Below are 16,131 nucleotides of genomic sequence, written 5' to 3'. Positions count from 1 at the left end.
AGGAATATGTTCTTCTGTATATTCCTATATAAATTCCTTCCTTCTAAGAGTTGAATTGAAAAATCTGAAAAAAATCAATGGTTCTCTTAGGACAGGTAAAGCAGGAAAAAGATTATTCAAAGAAAAGAATGAGTAAATGAATGATACTAGCAATGATTAAAGCATATTCCAGAATAGAGAGCATGAACCAAAGATATGATTTGAAGTATAAAGATGCTGAATAAAAATTAATCCTGGAGAGGTATGTGGGACAGATGAAGAGAGAGAACACAGAGACTGTAATGAAATCAACTGGTGGTGGTGAAATAGAAGAGATGATGTGAAGAATTAAAAAAAAAAAAATCCCAAGGACCATCGACAGGATTCAGCCACCAATGGGTACAAAAGCATGTTCTCCAAAGGTGATGGCAGGACAATCCATCGAGAGTGCTGGCTTCCCCATCCAAATATTAAGACTACTCTTTGAATTACATTTGAGCTGAAGAAATGACCCTGTATCACTGTACACAGTAACTAGTTAAATGAATTTATGGTTAACAATGTTCAAAACAGTAGAAGCAGTAGGACAGCTTCTCCTGCCCCTTCCCCTTGTCCAGAAGATAGATTTGCTCTCTGAATTAGGTGGAACAAGTCTGGACTCAAGAACAGATGAAGGTTGAAATACAATGTTGACCACTTTTCCCAACTTGAAATACAGGTAAAATATTATCTTCCAAATGAAGCATTTCAATGGATTTTTATCTCATTGGTTAAAAATGTAAAAATGCAATATGTTATTAATAGTGTGCAAGAACAACAGACTGAAAGCAGAAGATGGAATTTACCAGTCAAATGTCAACAGAAACGTTTATGTAACTGGTAGATGGGAGTGAAAATAAATACCATTAGTGAGTACACTTCCTGCATTTGGATTTACATAATACTGTAAGTTTCTTTTCAGCTGTGAGAAACATTAAAACCAAGTTCTGAAATAAACCAAACTCAGACCCAAATCAAGGGAAATCAAGGTTAAATCAAAATTACAAAATACAATAATGCATACTCAATCATGCTATCAATAATGGTATTTTATGGTTATTAAGTAACATCAAAATTTTAAACCTCATTTCATCTTTTTAATATATCAATGTATATTTTTGCACATGCTTAAGACTATGCACATTATAAAAATACAGTATACACATTATAAATATACACATTCTGTAGACAGCTCTAAATACATATAATTCACAAATGCATCATTTGGAGATATATGTTCAGAGATCTTCCCAATAAGGTATGTAACCAAAAAGTTTAAAGATCAACACGCCAGAGATTAAGAGGAAAGGAATTATGAGACAATTATATCATTCTCAGCTTTAAATCTCACATGCATACTTAGAACTAGATGACTGAATATTTCAAAAGAGAACATGAAACAAGTTCGTGCCATATTTCATTTCATATATAGTTCTACTTTAGATTATATAGATAAAGTTAGAATGATCTTAAAACAGATGGTAGTAAAATACTTCTAGAAAATAAATCCTTTTCCTACTGATGATCATAACAAATTTTTAGAGCAGCTGCAATGAAAAGAATAATTACAAAATCAAAGTTACAAAAGGATTGTAGTTTACCAGTTATATATATATAAAAGTATTTTAATAGTGCTTTCAGTAAGGTCCAAGTACAAATATAATTATAAAAATCTATTTCACCAAAAGTGTTTCCCTATAAACATATTCACTAGAGAGAGATGTACAGTCTAAATTCCGTCTTCGCTCTCTACTGCAAGGCAAATACTCCATTCTTAAAAATTCTCCACTTGAGCTACTTCTTGGGTGGTGCATCAGGTGTTTACATTAACAGTCTAAAGAAGCAGTTCTCAAAAGTGTGGTCTAGGAACCCCAGGAGGAACCCCCAAGGTCAGAACTATGTTTATAATAATACTAAGATGTAATGTGCCTTATACTTCAGAATGCATAGTGGAATTTCCCAAAGACTACATTACATGTGCTAACACAACACACTAAGTGCAGAAGCAGAAGACAATCCCGTTATCTTCAATTATGCCAGACATTAAAGAGATACAAGGACATGAAGAACACTACTACTAGTCTTTTCGTTATTTCATTTAACATCTCATTAATAATAATTTCAGTAATTATAATTTTCTATTATAACAACATAGCACTTAGTTATAATTTTTAAATGCAATAATATTTCTAAATTTCTCAATTTTAATTAAGAATACAGTAAATTTCCACAGACATAAGTCATATAATCAAAAGCTCTTTGGAGTTCTTAATACTATGAGTGTGTAAAGAGGCCCTGAGACCAAAAAGTTTGAGAACCATCGGTATTACACTAGTGACTAAAGATTTGTCTACAGTACGGGTTATAGTGCTTATTTTCACACCAAACAGCACTAGTAAGAAATTTTCAGAATTTGGATTTCTAGGACTGTAGATTTACAATTAATGGATTTCCTAACTTAGTGTTAAAACATAACATGATGAAAAGATACAGGAGTACACTAATAAATGTTAAAAAAATGCAAACACTAACATTTCACCACCTTCTAGTAGATTTTAACTCTTTTTTTTTTTGAAGTGTCTTATGACACCAACAACTCTAGAGTATCTTCCAAGTTGGACCTAATGCCAGTATTCTTCTTAAGCAAATTTGGGAAAGGCTTGTCACTAATATCCTACAAATGAAAGCAGTCCAAGTTCCAAAAAGATTTGTCCTTGTAACAAAATCCACTCCCACTGAAAATATTTTTCTTTATTCTTCTTATAATTTTGAGGTAAAAAATGTTAAAAGTAAAAAAATAATCTGCCGACTCACTGAATTCTAGAATACCAATTCCCAATATTCTATAATGCTAAGTGGGTAAACTGAGCACTCCAGAACTCAGCTATATGTTGCTGAATATGGTACAACCTTTCTTTGTCATATAAAAAGATACACACATTTACACACCTTCAGGCCTACCCACACATGCACACACATACCTTCAAGAGTAACCCACACAAAACATACTTTTAAAATCTGGGAGAACACATATCAAAATGGTATAGCAGTAATCTCTAAGAAGTGAGATTTTGGGTGAATGTTATTTCCTATGAATTGTCACTTTTCCCTCTTCCTCTTTCTACAGCAAAATATGTATTATTTATTTAATAAAAATAAATACAAGTCTCAAAAATAATTTGGCTCAATGTTGACAAGAATATTGCCTAAATATTTTATTTAGATCAGTGATTCTCAGTCACAGGCAATTTTGCCTCCTAAGAGAAACCTGGCAATATCTAGAGGCACTTTGGTTGCTTCAACTAGAAGGTGGTATGATGCAGGGCAACAAAGAATGTTCTCGTGAAAAACAAAAACAGTACTGCTGCTGAAAATTCCTGATCTATACTGGTCTCAGATAAACTGACCTATTCTGTGACCAACTGTCCCAAACAAACAAAAAACCTAAAAAACCAACACAACTCTCACATAAGCTCCAGGCATACGTTTAATGGAATTAAATCATTGCCTAAGCCAATGTTTAGAGAATTAGCAAATATTTATCAAACTCTTCCTAACTTAAAAGGCATAAGAATAAAGTTTTACAAACAGAAATATTGGTGCATCACTCTTCTGATATATAAACTACTATTGGTTCACTCAATAGTTATTTAAATATAGTGAATTTAAATATAATGAGCAAAACCCAAGCTAGATTTCTTAGCACTTATAGAATGTACTGTCAACGAATATCCATTTTACAATAAACTTATTAAAGAGAGAATAAGAAATTTAAAAAAGAAATGAAGAACATACAAAGGTGGGAGAAAAACAAAACCATTTGTAGCTACAAGTTAAAGTAGATATACCATAGTACAATGTATTTTCCACTGATCAAGATACACTGTAGTAGAAACATTTCTGGAATGGCAAGGCAATTACCAAATCATGCATATAATGACACAATTTAAGAACTTGAAAAATAATGGATTAGGGAGAAGAACAGAATTATGCTTTCATAATGCTTTCCAAAATAATAAAAAAACCCAAAATTAAAACTGTAATTATTTCAATATAGTGTTAAAAGACCTTAAGAACTGTGATGGCACAAACCCCATTGTATATATGGCTTAGCTCCTTGCCAACACATGGTATGCACATTTTGGCAGGTTTTTTCACCTCTGTATTTCACTTGGAGGTGCCACTATCTCATAGGGTTACTGTGAAATTACCCGAGATGGTATATGGAAAGAACTATTAAAAGCCTTACTAGAATGATGTCTAGCATGGTCAATAAATGCCAACCTATTATTATTACATTTTAAATAAGCGAATGAGCTGAACTTACTAACATCACACATAAAAGTCTTTTTTCTCCCCCCTCCCCAATTTACTTACGTGCATTATCCCCTTCTGGAGGTTGATAAAAAGAAAGGCCCAATGATACTATGGCTGCGATTTCTAGTATAATTAAAGTGACATCTTGTAATGCTTCCCATACTAACTGAAGAAAGGTTTTTGGCTTTTTAGGAGGTATAAAATTCTTTCCAAACACTGCTTCTCTTCTCTCTATATCTGCAGGGTTTCCACTTAAACCTAGTGGAAAGAAACAAATTTCAGTGAAAAGTTTCACTATTTACAAATGAAAATACCTATTTTATTCAAAACATATTCATTACACTTTAGATTTCAATTCGTAAAATCCTTTTGATAGGATTTTTATGCATTAGACCAAATGTGCAGAATTTAAATCACTGAAAACTGTGTATAGTACTTTGAAAGGACATTTCAGGTCGATAGCTCAAGACCGGATGAAGAATTTTCACTTTCCCGCACTGCTTATTTTTGATCTTACTACCTTATACCATCTTGTAGACTGCCAGAGACCAGAACTGATAGGACAGCGGGATGGGTTTTACATTGGCACTGAACATTTCCCTGACCTTTATTTATGTGTTTTCCCTCCAAAAATGGGGAATTATGTATTTATTTGATTTACTTACAGCATCTTGGTTTGAGTGAAAATCTTTGATTTCCCTCCTGTTTACCGAAGAACAATGAAAAGTTACTTTATCACAAACTCTAACACGTCTCTACTAAAATGTCTGTTCTATTTGGACTGATAAAAGACTTGAAAGTCACAAAAACCAGGACACTGAGGATGACTTTTCTTTTGAATTTTATTTTTAGGGTTTAGTTCCAGCTTGGGAAACAGGTAGTGCTACTGACTGCACCCACTGTCACCGCAAGGGAAAAGGCGCAGTGCAGGACTTAGCATTTATCGCCTGGAGTGTGGAAGCGGACAGCCGCGTGAGAGGAGGTTAAGAGATGAACATCAATTTCGCCTTGCCTTCACCCCATCTAGCAGGTCCTCCTCTCATTTAACCCTGCCAATCCTATCAAACCTAGATATGTTCCCATTAGCGAAAGCAAAGTATCTACACATTTACATTTTTGGGGGGGGGGGGGCGTATGAAAACACAGGTAGCGGTGACAAATGACTGGTTTCCTTAGTCTGTTTAAAAATATCAAAAAAGAAGACAAAGGTGCCAGAATGATACAACTTTCAATTTATCATCATAAATTTAAATTTATAATTAATTTAGTTAATTTCTCTCGCGGGTGGGTGGGGAAAGAGCTCATTCTAAGAGAACAACAAAGAAGCAAGACAGGAAAACAGCCAAGCTCTCGGTTTTTAGTGTTTCAGCTAGGAATCTCAATGTGGAGGGAGGCAGAGAGCAGAAGACAGAACAAAGTAAGTATACTGCTAGAATAAACAACAAGGAATGAATATAAATTTTTTAAAGTAATTATTTACTTTGTTAAAGGTATCAAGAAGATTCCAGAGACGTTTTCATTAGCAACTGTTAAACAAGATCAGTCCATTCTGGGCAGAAAGCATTTTAGATTTTCTGATGACAAAACTCACCACCTGAAAGCTTCCACAGAGCTCCAGGCTTTGAGACAGAGTTTAACAGAAAGAAAGGAATCAAAGGATTGTACTAATTGTGACCAGGGGAAAAACAGTATGAGAGAAGAAACTTGCAAATTATAATTTAGGATCTACACAGTTTCTTCAGACTAGGGCAATACTCCCCAATCACAGCTGGCTGCAAGCAGTTAGCGCTGGTCCATGGTTTAACTGAGGGACAGGACAAGCCATGTAGTGACGTTTTCCACAAAACAAAATTTGTTTTGAAGAACTAAACCTTGCAATGTTCTGAGATTATATGCTTGCTGCTTTTTGAACTAAGTGTCCCTTCTTTTATAAAAAGATATTAAACAGTAAGTTTGTTTTGTCATGTATTTTAGTGATCTTACTAGCAAGAACCAAAGATTGCATTTCTTCCCTGCGTCAGTCTCCAATTTTTTTTTCTAAGAAATCGTCTGAAGATATTGGCTCTATCAGTTTAACTCACACTTACAGAACCTATCATTAATTACATATATCTAACAACTAGTAGTTTTAAAGATCACCATTATTAACTATAAAAATAACTGATCAAAACTTACATTGGTTAGAACAAAGGCCAATATTTTATGTTAATGCTGATAAAAATGGCCATAGAGCCAAAGACAGCTTAAAAATGTAATTGGAGGGAATTTAGAAAATAAAAAAGCAGCTGGTCCTAAGGGTTACTGTAATTCTTCTATACCACCACCAAGCACACACCTAGGACGCAACATCAATAAAGTCATCTGGTTTAGGAACCAGAAGACTTAGATTCCAGTTCACCTACTGAAATTTTGCACAGGTGACTTAACTTCTGTGGCAGTTGGGGAGGGGCATTAATATTTGTTGGTGTAACTTATGAAGTTGTTTGGAAGGGCCTAAGAAGGCACAAAATATCAAATCATAAACTATAGAGTACTAGCTGTTAAGTAAGGGGATAAGTTACAAACTGAACACTATAGGTTTTACTTCTATTTGAGGGGCAATTAATTTCCATTAACATAAAACAGTAAACTTACATAACCTACATATAATGAAGTCAAGAGTTTTGTAACAACAGACAGTTCCCCACCAGGTATTTACTACTTCAAGGGACTACTCTACATCTGCGGAATCACTGTGAATACAAGTTATACATTCAGCAAGCTTATCGTATACTGGAAGGTAACAAAGAAACAAAGTAACATAAAGAAGATTAGTATTTATTCTAAGGGTAACAGAAACCTGTCTAAAACAGAATGGTTTTAAAGCACTGCAGTAACTGATCTCATTTTAATTGTTCTGTGAAGTATAAACTGAAGAGTTCAAGAGTGGAGGGAAAAGACCATTAGGAAGGCCATTACAGTACAAAGTAAGAGGACGGTGGCTTGTTTCTGAGTTTTTAAGTGGCTCTGCCAATTAACTTGTAAAAAGATCAGACAGAACTTGCTAAAGGACTGGACTTGGATGAAAGAAAAAGAATAAAGAACAGTATCAGATTGGGGGGGGGCATATACATTTAAATGGATGGATAGTAAAGACATTTACCAAGATAGAGCAGGCTTTGGGAATTACAGAGTTAAGTGGGAAAAAAGAGGCAAGAATTAATGGTTTTCATTTTCTAGATTTACACAAGAGATGCCCATTAAATAACTAAGTGGAGTTGTCTGTAGACAGCTGGCTAGCCATATTCGGAACTCAGAGAGAGGTCTATACATCATCAATGTATAGATGATTCTGGAGCCATGGGCCCAATGAGAGCTCAAAGAAAACAGACAAGAGAGAAGGGCTGAGGCTAGAGCCTTGGAACCCTCCCAACATTTGAAGGTCAGACAGGGGAAGCAAAGGCAACCCAAAAGAAATAGGCAGGGATTGGGGGGGGGTGCTCAAAAACAGGCTCATATAATACTATGAAAGCCTAGAAAAGGAGAGCTTTGTTTTGTTTTAAAGATGAAGAAAATGTGGATCATTATATCAAATGATTAGGATGAAGACAGAGAATGGACAACTGGCTTTCACTAGATGGAGGCTGATGACCTTGATAAGAAATCTTACAGTGGAGTATTGTGAAGAAAGTCTGATCAGAAAGAACTGAAGCGAGAGTAAGAATTAGAAAGTGAGTGGAAACTATGATCATAGAACTTCTTCTAGGAGTATGACAGAGCAGAGAAAAATAAAGCAGTGAAAGTGAATTAAAGTGGGTAAATAAAACCCATTACCCTTTTTAAAAGATGACTGATAGATACTAAGGCAAGTAATTCACCAGTGGAAATAATTAAATAGAGAAGACAACACAGGAAACATAGGCTAACACTAGAGTAAAGCCTTTGAAGAGCCAAGGGGAATGGAACCCAGGGTGTAAGTTTTAACCTGCTGTTAAGTGCAGGAAGAGGCTTCCACTGTTGGGAGAGAGAAAGCAAAGCTCTTGGGGGAAGGGAGATAGCTAAGCTGATGAAACTGGTAATGAGACTACATGGTCCCAGTTTCAAAAATAGAGTACATATGACATGAAATCATTAAGTATAACTTATGAATAAATATAATGACAGATCTTCTGCCTAGGCCCATTGGCTCAGTTGATGGTAGTGTAGTGGCAAAGAGGCAAAGGGAATATATAGCTTTGATCTCCTCATGGCCTAGTTAGCTTCACGAACAGAAAATACATTTTTAAAAACCATCAAAAGTAGCTATAAAAATGAATCAAGAAAACCTGATTTTAAATGGAGCTGGGAAGCTACAAAGGGAGAATTCTCATACATGTAGCACTCATGTCAACTTAAATGACCAACAGGAAGACGATTTCTACATGCCTCGGTAACAACAGACTGCCCACCATTTGCAGCCAATGAGAAAATGCCACAGCCTTGAGTTCTTGCTCTTCTTCAATGAAGCTATATTCAAAACAACTCGCCCCATCTCATCTCAGAACCTAATAAAAGCTAGCCTCCCCACTGTCTCTTCATACTTGCCTATGGTTCACCATAGTCTGCCTGCCCTGACTTGCAATGCCACTGTTATTCCTGAATAAACTTATCTTTGTTTAATTAAATTACCATTTGTTTCATTTAAGGTTGATATTACCTAGTGTCAGAAGTGGGATTGGAAGGCGCTGAACCCCTAGGGAACTAATGACCCTCACAACTGTTTTGTGGGTCCCACTTGAGCCCCTTGCACTCTTCATTTCTGTAAGTTGTCTTTTTTCCTTTTGGCTTAGTGAGTTTCCTCTGGGATTCAAGCTCCCTCCTTTTGGTTCAACTCCCTGACTTTATCTGGGTTCTGCTTTTAAGGCATTACCCCTTCTTGGTGAGTATTCTTTTGTTTTCTGTACTTCTACTTTGAGTAATGGGATCCTTAAAATCCAAAAAGTTAAGCAAGCCACCTTCTGGGATACCTGCCTATTTTCTGTCTAAAAATTATGGTTCCAGAAGCTATAAATATCTGTAAAAATGGCAAAATCTCACTAAAAGACAACCCAGAATCACAAATGGCCATTATGAGAAATGTTACAGTTAGATAAGATCATTTAAGAAATGAACTTAAAAGCAAGGACTATCAAATCAGAGAGATACCTATTTTTATTGGCATGCAGACGCCTCCAAACTTCAGATCTGTTTTAAAAGGCTAATGAAAAAGTGAAGCTATAAGAGGTACCTAAAACAAAAGGCTGTAAGACTGACATAATACTCATACTGCTCCCTCTTTCTTCCTTTGAGTACTCATTCTAGTAATCCTCTGTCTCAACTGCCTTTCCAGTCTGAAGAGACTATTAAACAATTACCTTTTCAAATAAGACCACCTGAAGCTACAGGCAATTCTCCTCAGGTATTTTTCATTTCTTGGTTGAAGGCCACACTAAAGACCAAACTAAAGGCTATAGTTATTTACCTTCTTAAACTCCGAGAAAATCCTCTAACATTTTAATAACTGGATTAACTCCAGAGATTAGTGGATACAGAAAAGGGCAGAAAATAAGACCAGAGGCACTGGTCAATGCCTGATAGGAAATTTTGTTAAGGCGCTCTCCTCTATGCTAAGGAAAATGTAGCTGGATGGGTGGATCAAGCTATGATGTCATTTAAGTTGCAACCCAATTCTCTGAGGAACTGAGAGCAACTATCCTTATCTTACAAATCTTTGTAAAACTAGAAATTCAACTCTAAAAGCAACTCGAAAGTTTGCCCAATTCTTTTTACCAATCCCAAAACCTCCCCTATTAATCTTTAAAGGCTTGTAACTTGCATCTTACAAATCTTTGTAAAACTAGAAATTCAACTCTAGAAGCGACTCTAGAGAAAGTTTGCCCAATTCTTTTTACCAATTCCCAAACCTCCCCTATTAATCTTTAAAGGCTTGTAACTTGCATTCTTCCTTGTGCCTCTGAGGGTGTAAACGCTAAAGTGCAAACTTCAGGGAAGTAATTCTTATCAGAAGAAAAACAAAAGGGGGAAAGGCTGTTTAAAACTTAGCTTTAGCCATCTGAGCGGGTAGCCTTAACTTACTCCATCTACCAGAAAACTTAGATCTGACTTCTACAATGAGTAAAGTAGAAACCGTGAGGTCTCTGTTTATGTCTGTTTATGTTTCAGCATATCTATATTATATGTGTGTTGTATATATGTAGCATTTTCTACCTCCAATAGTACTACTAAAATTAATTTGTAAAGGAGTTTTATTTAACTGACTCAAATGTGAATTAAGTATTCGTAGAAATTCTCAAAAATGTAACAGAAAGTAACCCATATGCTTCTCAGGTTTCCATGATTTGGGACAATCTGTGGCAAATAAAAGCTAGCTTAAGTTTGGTTTCACTAAACCAGGCATGTCTTCAGAGTTACCAGCATTAAATATAATGTAGACATACAACTTCTATTCCACTGGTTTTACTAATCGAATAAATTCATGTTATGTCTGTTACAAAATTTGTCAACAAGAATAATAGCTTGGGAAAATGGCTGATTCTGTCTACTGTCTCATGAAGCTTTTGAGGGTAATCTATACGTAAGTGTTAAGAATGAGTAAACTAAATAGATGTATGTAGGATAAAAAGGTTTTAGGTGAACTTCTCAAATACTCTCCCCAAATCTTTTGGTAACCTGAAACCTTAAAGTTTTACTAAGTTATGTGATGAGTTAAGCTAAATTCATTAAACAGATCATTTCCAAATAAGATAAAATATTGAAACACAGATTACTGAACATATAGGCTTTTTTGCTTCATTTTACAGAGAAACTAAAGATATTTGGGTCTAATAACAAACATGTTTTAGGCATGCTTAAAAATATTCTATGAAAAAAAAAAGTTTCCAGCAATCATAAAAAGTATTTTAAGTCTGCCAATTCACAGAATGCTAATGTAAAGGCCAGTTCAGAGTTGCTTACTTCTTAATTAAGGGTTAAGGGTTTACTTCTTGCTAAGGGTTAAAAATTCTAATTCATATGTGTGCTTAAAGCTACTAGAACTAATAAGGGAAACATCTCCATATGGAAAAGAATTCGGATGTGGGCTTTTGGTAAAGGAAGGTAGAAAGGAACAGACATGAACTTTTTTTAAAAAAGATTTTTATTTATTTATTTGACAGAGAGTAAAAGAGTGAACAAGGGGGGTGGGGGGCACAGGGAGAAGGAGAAACAGCCAGATGGCAGGCCTAGATCCCAGGACCCTGGGATAATGACCTGAGCCCAAGGCAGACATTTAACAGACTTAGCCACCCAGGTGCCCAGACATGCACTTCTGTTGAGGGAAAGTTTGTTATAAAGTGAGACCGGTTTTTTAAAAAGAGAGAAGAGGCTGGTTATTTGAAAAGAGCAAAGACAGGATAAAATCTGAATGTAACAAAGAAAGTTGTACGTTTTTGTTAAAGGAATCTTTGAATGGAGATTTTAATGTGTGGTCAAGGTGGTTAAGATTAAAATAAATTTACTTAAAAATGAGTTTCAGGAGCGCCTGGGTGGCGCAGCCATTAAGCATCTGCCTTCAGCTCAGGGCGTGATCCCAGTCTCCTGGGATCGAGCCCCACATCAGGCTCCTCCGCTAGGAGCCTGCTGCTTCTTCTCCCACTCCCCTTGCTTGTGTTCTCTCTCTTGCTGGCTGTCTCAGTCTCTGTCAAATAAATAAATAAAATCTTAAAAAAAAAAAACAATGAGTTTTAGCATGGGGCGCCCGGGTGGCTCAGTTAAGCATCTGACTTCCGCTCAGGTCATGATCTCAGGGTCCTGGGATCCAGCCCTGCGTCAGGCCCCTGCTCATTAGAGAGTCTGCTTGTCCCTCTCCCTTTGCCCCTCCCCTCCGCTTGTGCTCACTCCTCTCTCAAATAAATCTTTTAAAAAAATGAGTTTTATTTTTTTTAAGATTTTATTTATTTATTCAACAGAGATGGAGACAGCCAGCGAGAGAGGGAACACAAGCAGGGGGAGTGGGAGAGGAAGAAGCAGGCTCATAGCGAAGGAGCCTGATGTGGGGCTCGATCCCATAACGCTGGGATCACGCCCTAAGCCAAAGGCAGACGCTTAACCGCTGTGCCACCCAGGCGCCCCTAAAAAAATGAGTTTTAATATCAAAAGTACAGTGGTACGAAATTAGATTTTTTCCTCTGTTAAAAGAAAAATGTTTCCTTACATTATTGATCTGCCTTGAATAAGATATTGTAAACAAAGGTTTTTTAAAATTTTCAATGTAATCTGCCTAGACAAAGAAAGATTGTGTGCTTTGCCCTCATCAGGTCTTTGATTACATTTTAAAAAAAGTTGACTCTTTTCAATATTAAAGAAGCTACGGCTTTTTACAACTATTTAACTTTCTGTATTTTCCTGCAAAGTCTTTGTCACTTTGGTTAAATCGATACCTAAGTATTGTTTCACAGTGACCTATCATCCTAAGTGTCCATGCCTTTTGATATTTTTAACAAACTTCCCAAAAATCAAATTCTAAAGGAAGTATTTTGAGACCTTGAATTAACTTAAGGTTTTTACAGATGGCCCTGGAACATGTCAAAGAATTTGTTCTCCTTATAAAGACAGAGATGTTAAACTAATTAGACTTATTTGTCATGTTAAATTACATGGGAAGTATTGTCAAACAGATGATATTAAACCTTCTTAGAATATATTTGTGTGGAAATATGTTATTAACGTAAGCAAAAATAGCGTGAAATTTCTAAAGATCTCATATGTCCGTATATCACGTTAACACTTGTAATTCTAGTTACTACCTTAAAGTGTATGTCACAAAAATAACCAACTTTCTTTCTCTGTCTGCATTATAATGAACTCTCACCAGGTCTTTAGCCATGACCATTTTTAAGTCTTTTGGTCATTTACAGACAGTTACAGTTTTACTCTCTGATGCTTTTAAAGAGTTCCTGCGAAAGTACTTTATCTTCAAAGAGATTCAGGAAAGGATAACTTTAAGACAATAAAACTGAACTGGGTAAGAACTTCCAGAACTAGTGGCAAACTGAATTCAACCAGAACAAGAACTAAAAACATGAGACTGGATGAACTGAGAAGGATGATTATAATTTTTATGACTTCTTGTTTAAAATATTATTGGTTCTCCTAATGTTTTGTTTCTTCAGATTTTAGGAAACCTTTTTCTCTTTCTCTTAAGCTATCAACAATTTGGTGATTCGCACCTTTGTCAATAAAGATAAAACACTTAGCTTTTTCTCTTCACATGATCCCTCCAGAATTTGGAAACTCTTACTGAGTATTTTTATCTTCATGACAATTATCTGCATAAATTCAGTAAGAATCTGTTCTCCTTGTATCAGGACAGAGAAACATTTGTTATATTACCAAAGCTTTGACTGGAATATCATGTTTGAGAAATGGGCACAGATTCGGATAGAAGAAGAGAGTTTTAAGGAGCGAAGTCTCACTTTACAGAGCCAATAAAGTCCTTCGAAAGAAAAAACCCAGTACCTTGCTTACAAAATTCCAGCAAAGCAGTCTTAAAAAGAGCTTTGATGGTTAAACACTATTCTTGCACGCTAATGTAAATAATCAAAGTTTAATGCAAAGAAATAGTTCTATTATAAAAAATGAGGGTACTCGCTGAGAGAAGAAATTATGTTTACCCCTTTGTCTACTTTAGATTCTAATCCTGCTAACTGTCTTTGAGTTTCTGTTATAAACCTGTAAATTGGACTGGATCCTGAATTCTGGTTTCCTCAAAAATCTGGCTACAATTCTCCAAAGTACCATCTCCAATCTTCTCTCACGCTTTTGATTTGGAATCAGTAAGAACAAAGACTGCCCATGAATGTACTTGGAAGGGACTACACCAGGTCCTCCTCGCTACCCAGATGGCAGCCAAACTTCAGGGACTTCAACCTTGAATATGTATGTCACAGGTGAAGAAGGCTCCATCTGACATCTGGTCCTGCAGAGACGCTAGAGACCTCTGAATCAAACAGACTAGAAAAAGAAGTAGCTGACAGAAAGGCTAACTGTGTCCTCCCCTGATGCCGAATCAAGACTTCACAGTTTAAACATGAAACTTTCCCCCCCTTCTCTTTATTTTACTCTGGCACTGGCCTGGAAAGAGAACACCTTCATCCATTTCTCCAAGGCCACTGCTGAAGGAGGGGTTTGCCTTTCAGACTGGTGGACTTACCATTAAAATCTCTTACCTGTTAACGGTGTCACCTGAGTAAGAGTGATTTGTGCCCCAACTGGATTTATATTTGTCTGTGGTGGTTATCATTGTCCTTGGGCCTACAAATGCCTCAGCATCTGGTGCATATCAGGGCAAGGCCTTTTAAGTTCTCTGACCCAGCGGCTAACTTTCCGCAAACCAACTAAGGCACCTTCTTTGGCCAGATCCCCTGTATTGACATCGTCAAATGAGGAAGGACCTAGCAGGAGGCTTTCATGATTCAGGATTCACTTCCTTTGGCAGGGCCATACTTCCCCAGTCAGGAGTAAATGTAAACAAGAATAGGATCAGAAACTTCTTCTTCACTCTTGGAGATATTGCAGAATCAGTAGCCAAGACAAAATTTGCCCAAAAAAGAGACTCTCTGGCCAAAGTTGATAATAGGACAGTCCCTGATTATCTTTTAGCTGAGCAAGGAGGTGTCTGTGCTGTGGCCAACACCACCTGCTGCACCTGGATTAACACTTCTAGGGAAGTTAAAACTCAGTTACGTAAGATCATTGAGCAACCCACTTGGCTTAAAAAGCAAGTTGACCAGCCAACCTGGAATTTCCTAGTCAGCACTAGGAGATTTGGTGGCAACAGAAGGACCAAAGGAGATTTCCAACAGCTCTGGGGACAATGAAAAATACAGGTGTGGTACCCGCAAACCCCTTTCTGAGTTCAGTCCTTCCTGCTATTTCTGAAGGCCATGAAAATAATGTAGCAAACAGAACATTAGCTCAAGGCTTTGAGATGATCCAATGTCTATAGTCGTGATAAGATATGAATTTATGAATGGGAAATACCTGAGAGCCCCTCCTTCTACCTTCCCTGTTACTCAAATGTGGCCTCCATGGTTTCCACTTGCTACTTAGTCCCCACTCCTCCACTCCCATATGGGACATGATGCCTGGAAATGGTCCTTCCAAGCACCAAAAGACACAAACAGACAAAAATATTTCAGTCAAAAAGAACAACCTGATGCTTAATCAGTGACGCTTTCTGAGAAAGATCTTAATCAAAAGGGGAAACATGAAAATGAATCAAAGAAATCTAATTTAAAATGTAGTCGGGAAGCCATGAAAGGAGAGTTCTCATGCACGTAGCACTCATCTCAACTTACACGACCAGCAGGAAGGAGGAAGATTTCCACATGCCTCAGGAACAGCAAACTGTCCACCACTTGCAGCCAGTGAGAAACCACCACAACCTCGAACTCCTGTTCTTCTCCAATGAAGTTATATTCAAAACAACCCTCCTCAATTTCCTCCCAGAACCTAGTATCAGCTAGCCTTCCCCTTCTGCCTCTCAGACTTGGCTATGGGTTGCCATAGTTTGGTTGTCCAAAATTGCAGTTCTCCTGCCACTCTCAAATAGACTCATCTTTGTTTAATTAAACTACCATTTGTTTTATTTAAGGCTGACAGTCTCAGAATTATGTGCTTTTGGGGTCTGGATTCACCACTGTAGGTAGTAAGGGGGAGGGGAGCCTATTTTCATTCTATGAATAGACAATGGCTTAAGAGTAGTGTCTATATATTTGAAAAAGACATAAAATTCAAATG

The 16,131-nt window shown here is 36.6% G+C and overlaps 1 protein-coding gene across 9 annotated transcripts in view; it reads right to left on the bottom strand.

Moving 5' to 3' along the window:
- The window catches only part of ATP2B1 (ATPase plasma membrane Ca2+ transporting 1), a 125,358-nt gene that overhangs the window by 46,687 nt on the left and 62,540 nt on the right, over positions 1 to 16,131 (bottom strand). For all 9 annotated transcript variants that reach the window (XM_048217792.2, XM_044384543.3, XM_026499917.4 and 6 more), the window contains one exon: positions 4,396 to 4,593. In XM_048217792.2, the coding sequence (XP_048073749.1) occupies positions 4,396 to 4,593 (198 nt within the window). The remainder of the gene's footprint in view (positions 1 to 4,395; positions 4,594 to 16,131) is intronic.

The sequence above is a fragment of the Ursus arctos genome, unplaced genomic scaffold (assembly GCF_023065955.2).
Source record: "Ursus arctos isolate Adak ecotype North America unplaced genomic scaffold, UrsArc2.0 scaffold_21, whole genome shotgun sequence".
Taxonomy (NCBI): Eukaryota; Metazoa; Chordata; class Mammalia; order Carnivora; family Ursidae; genus Ursus; species Ursus arctos.
Note: the sequence above shows the minus strand (reverse complement) of the source record. Positions and strands in the feature narration are given on the sequence as shown.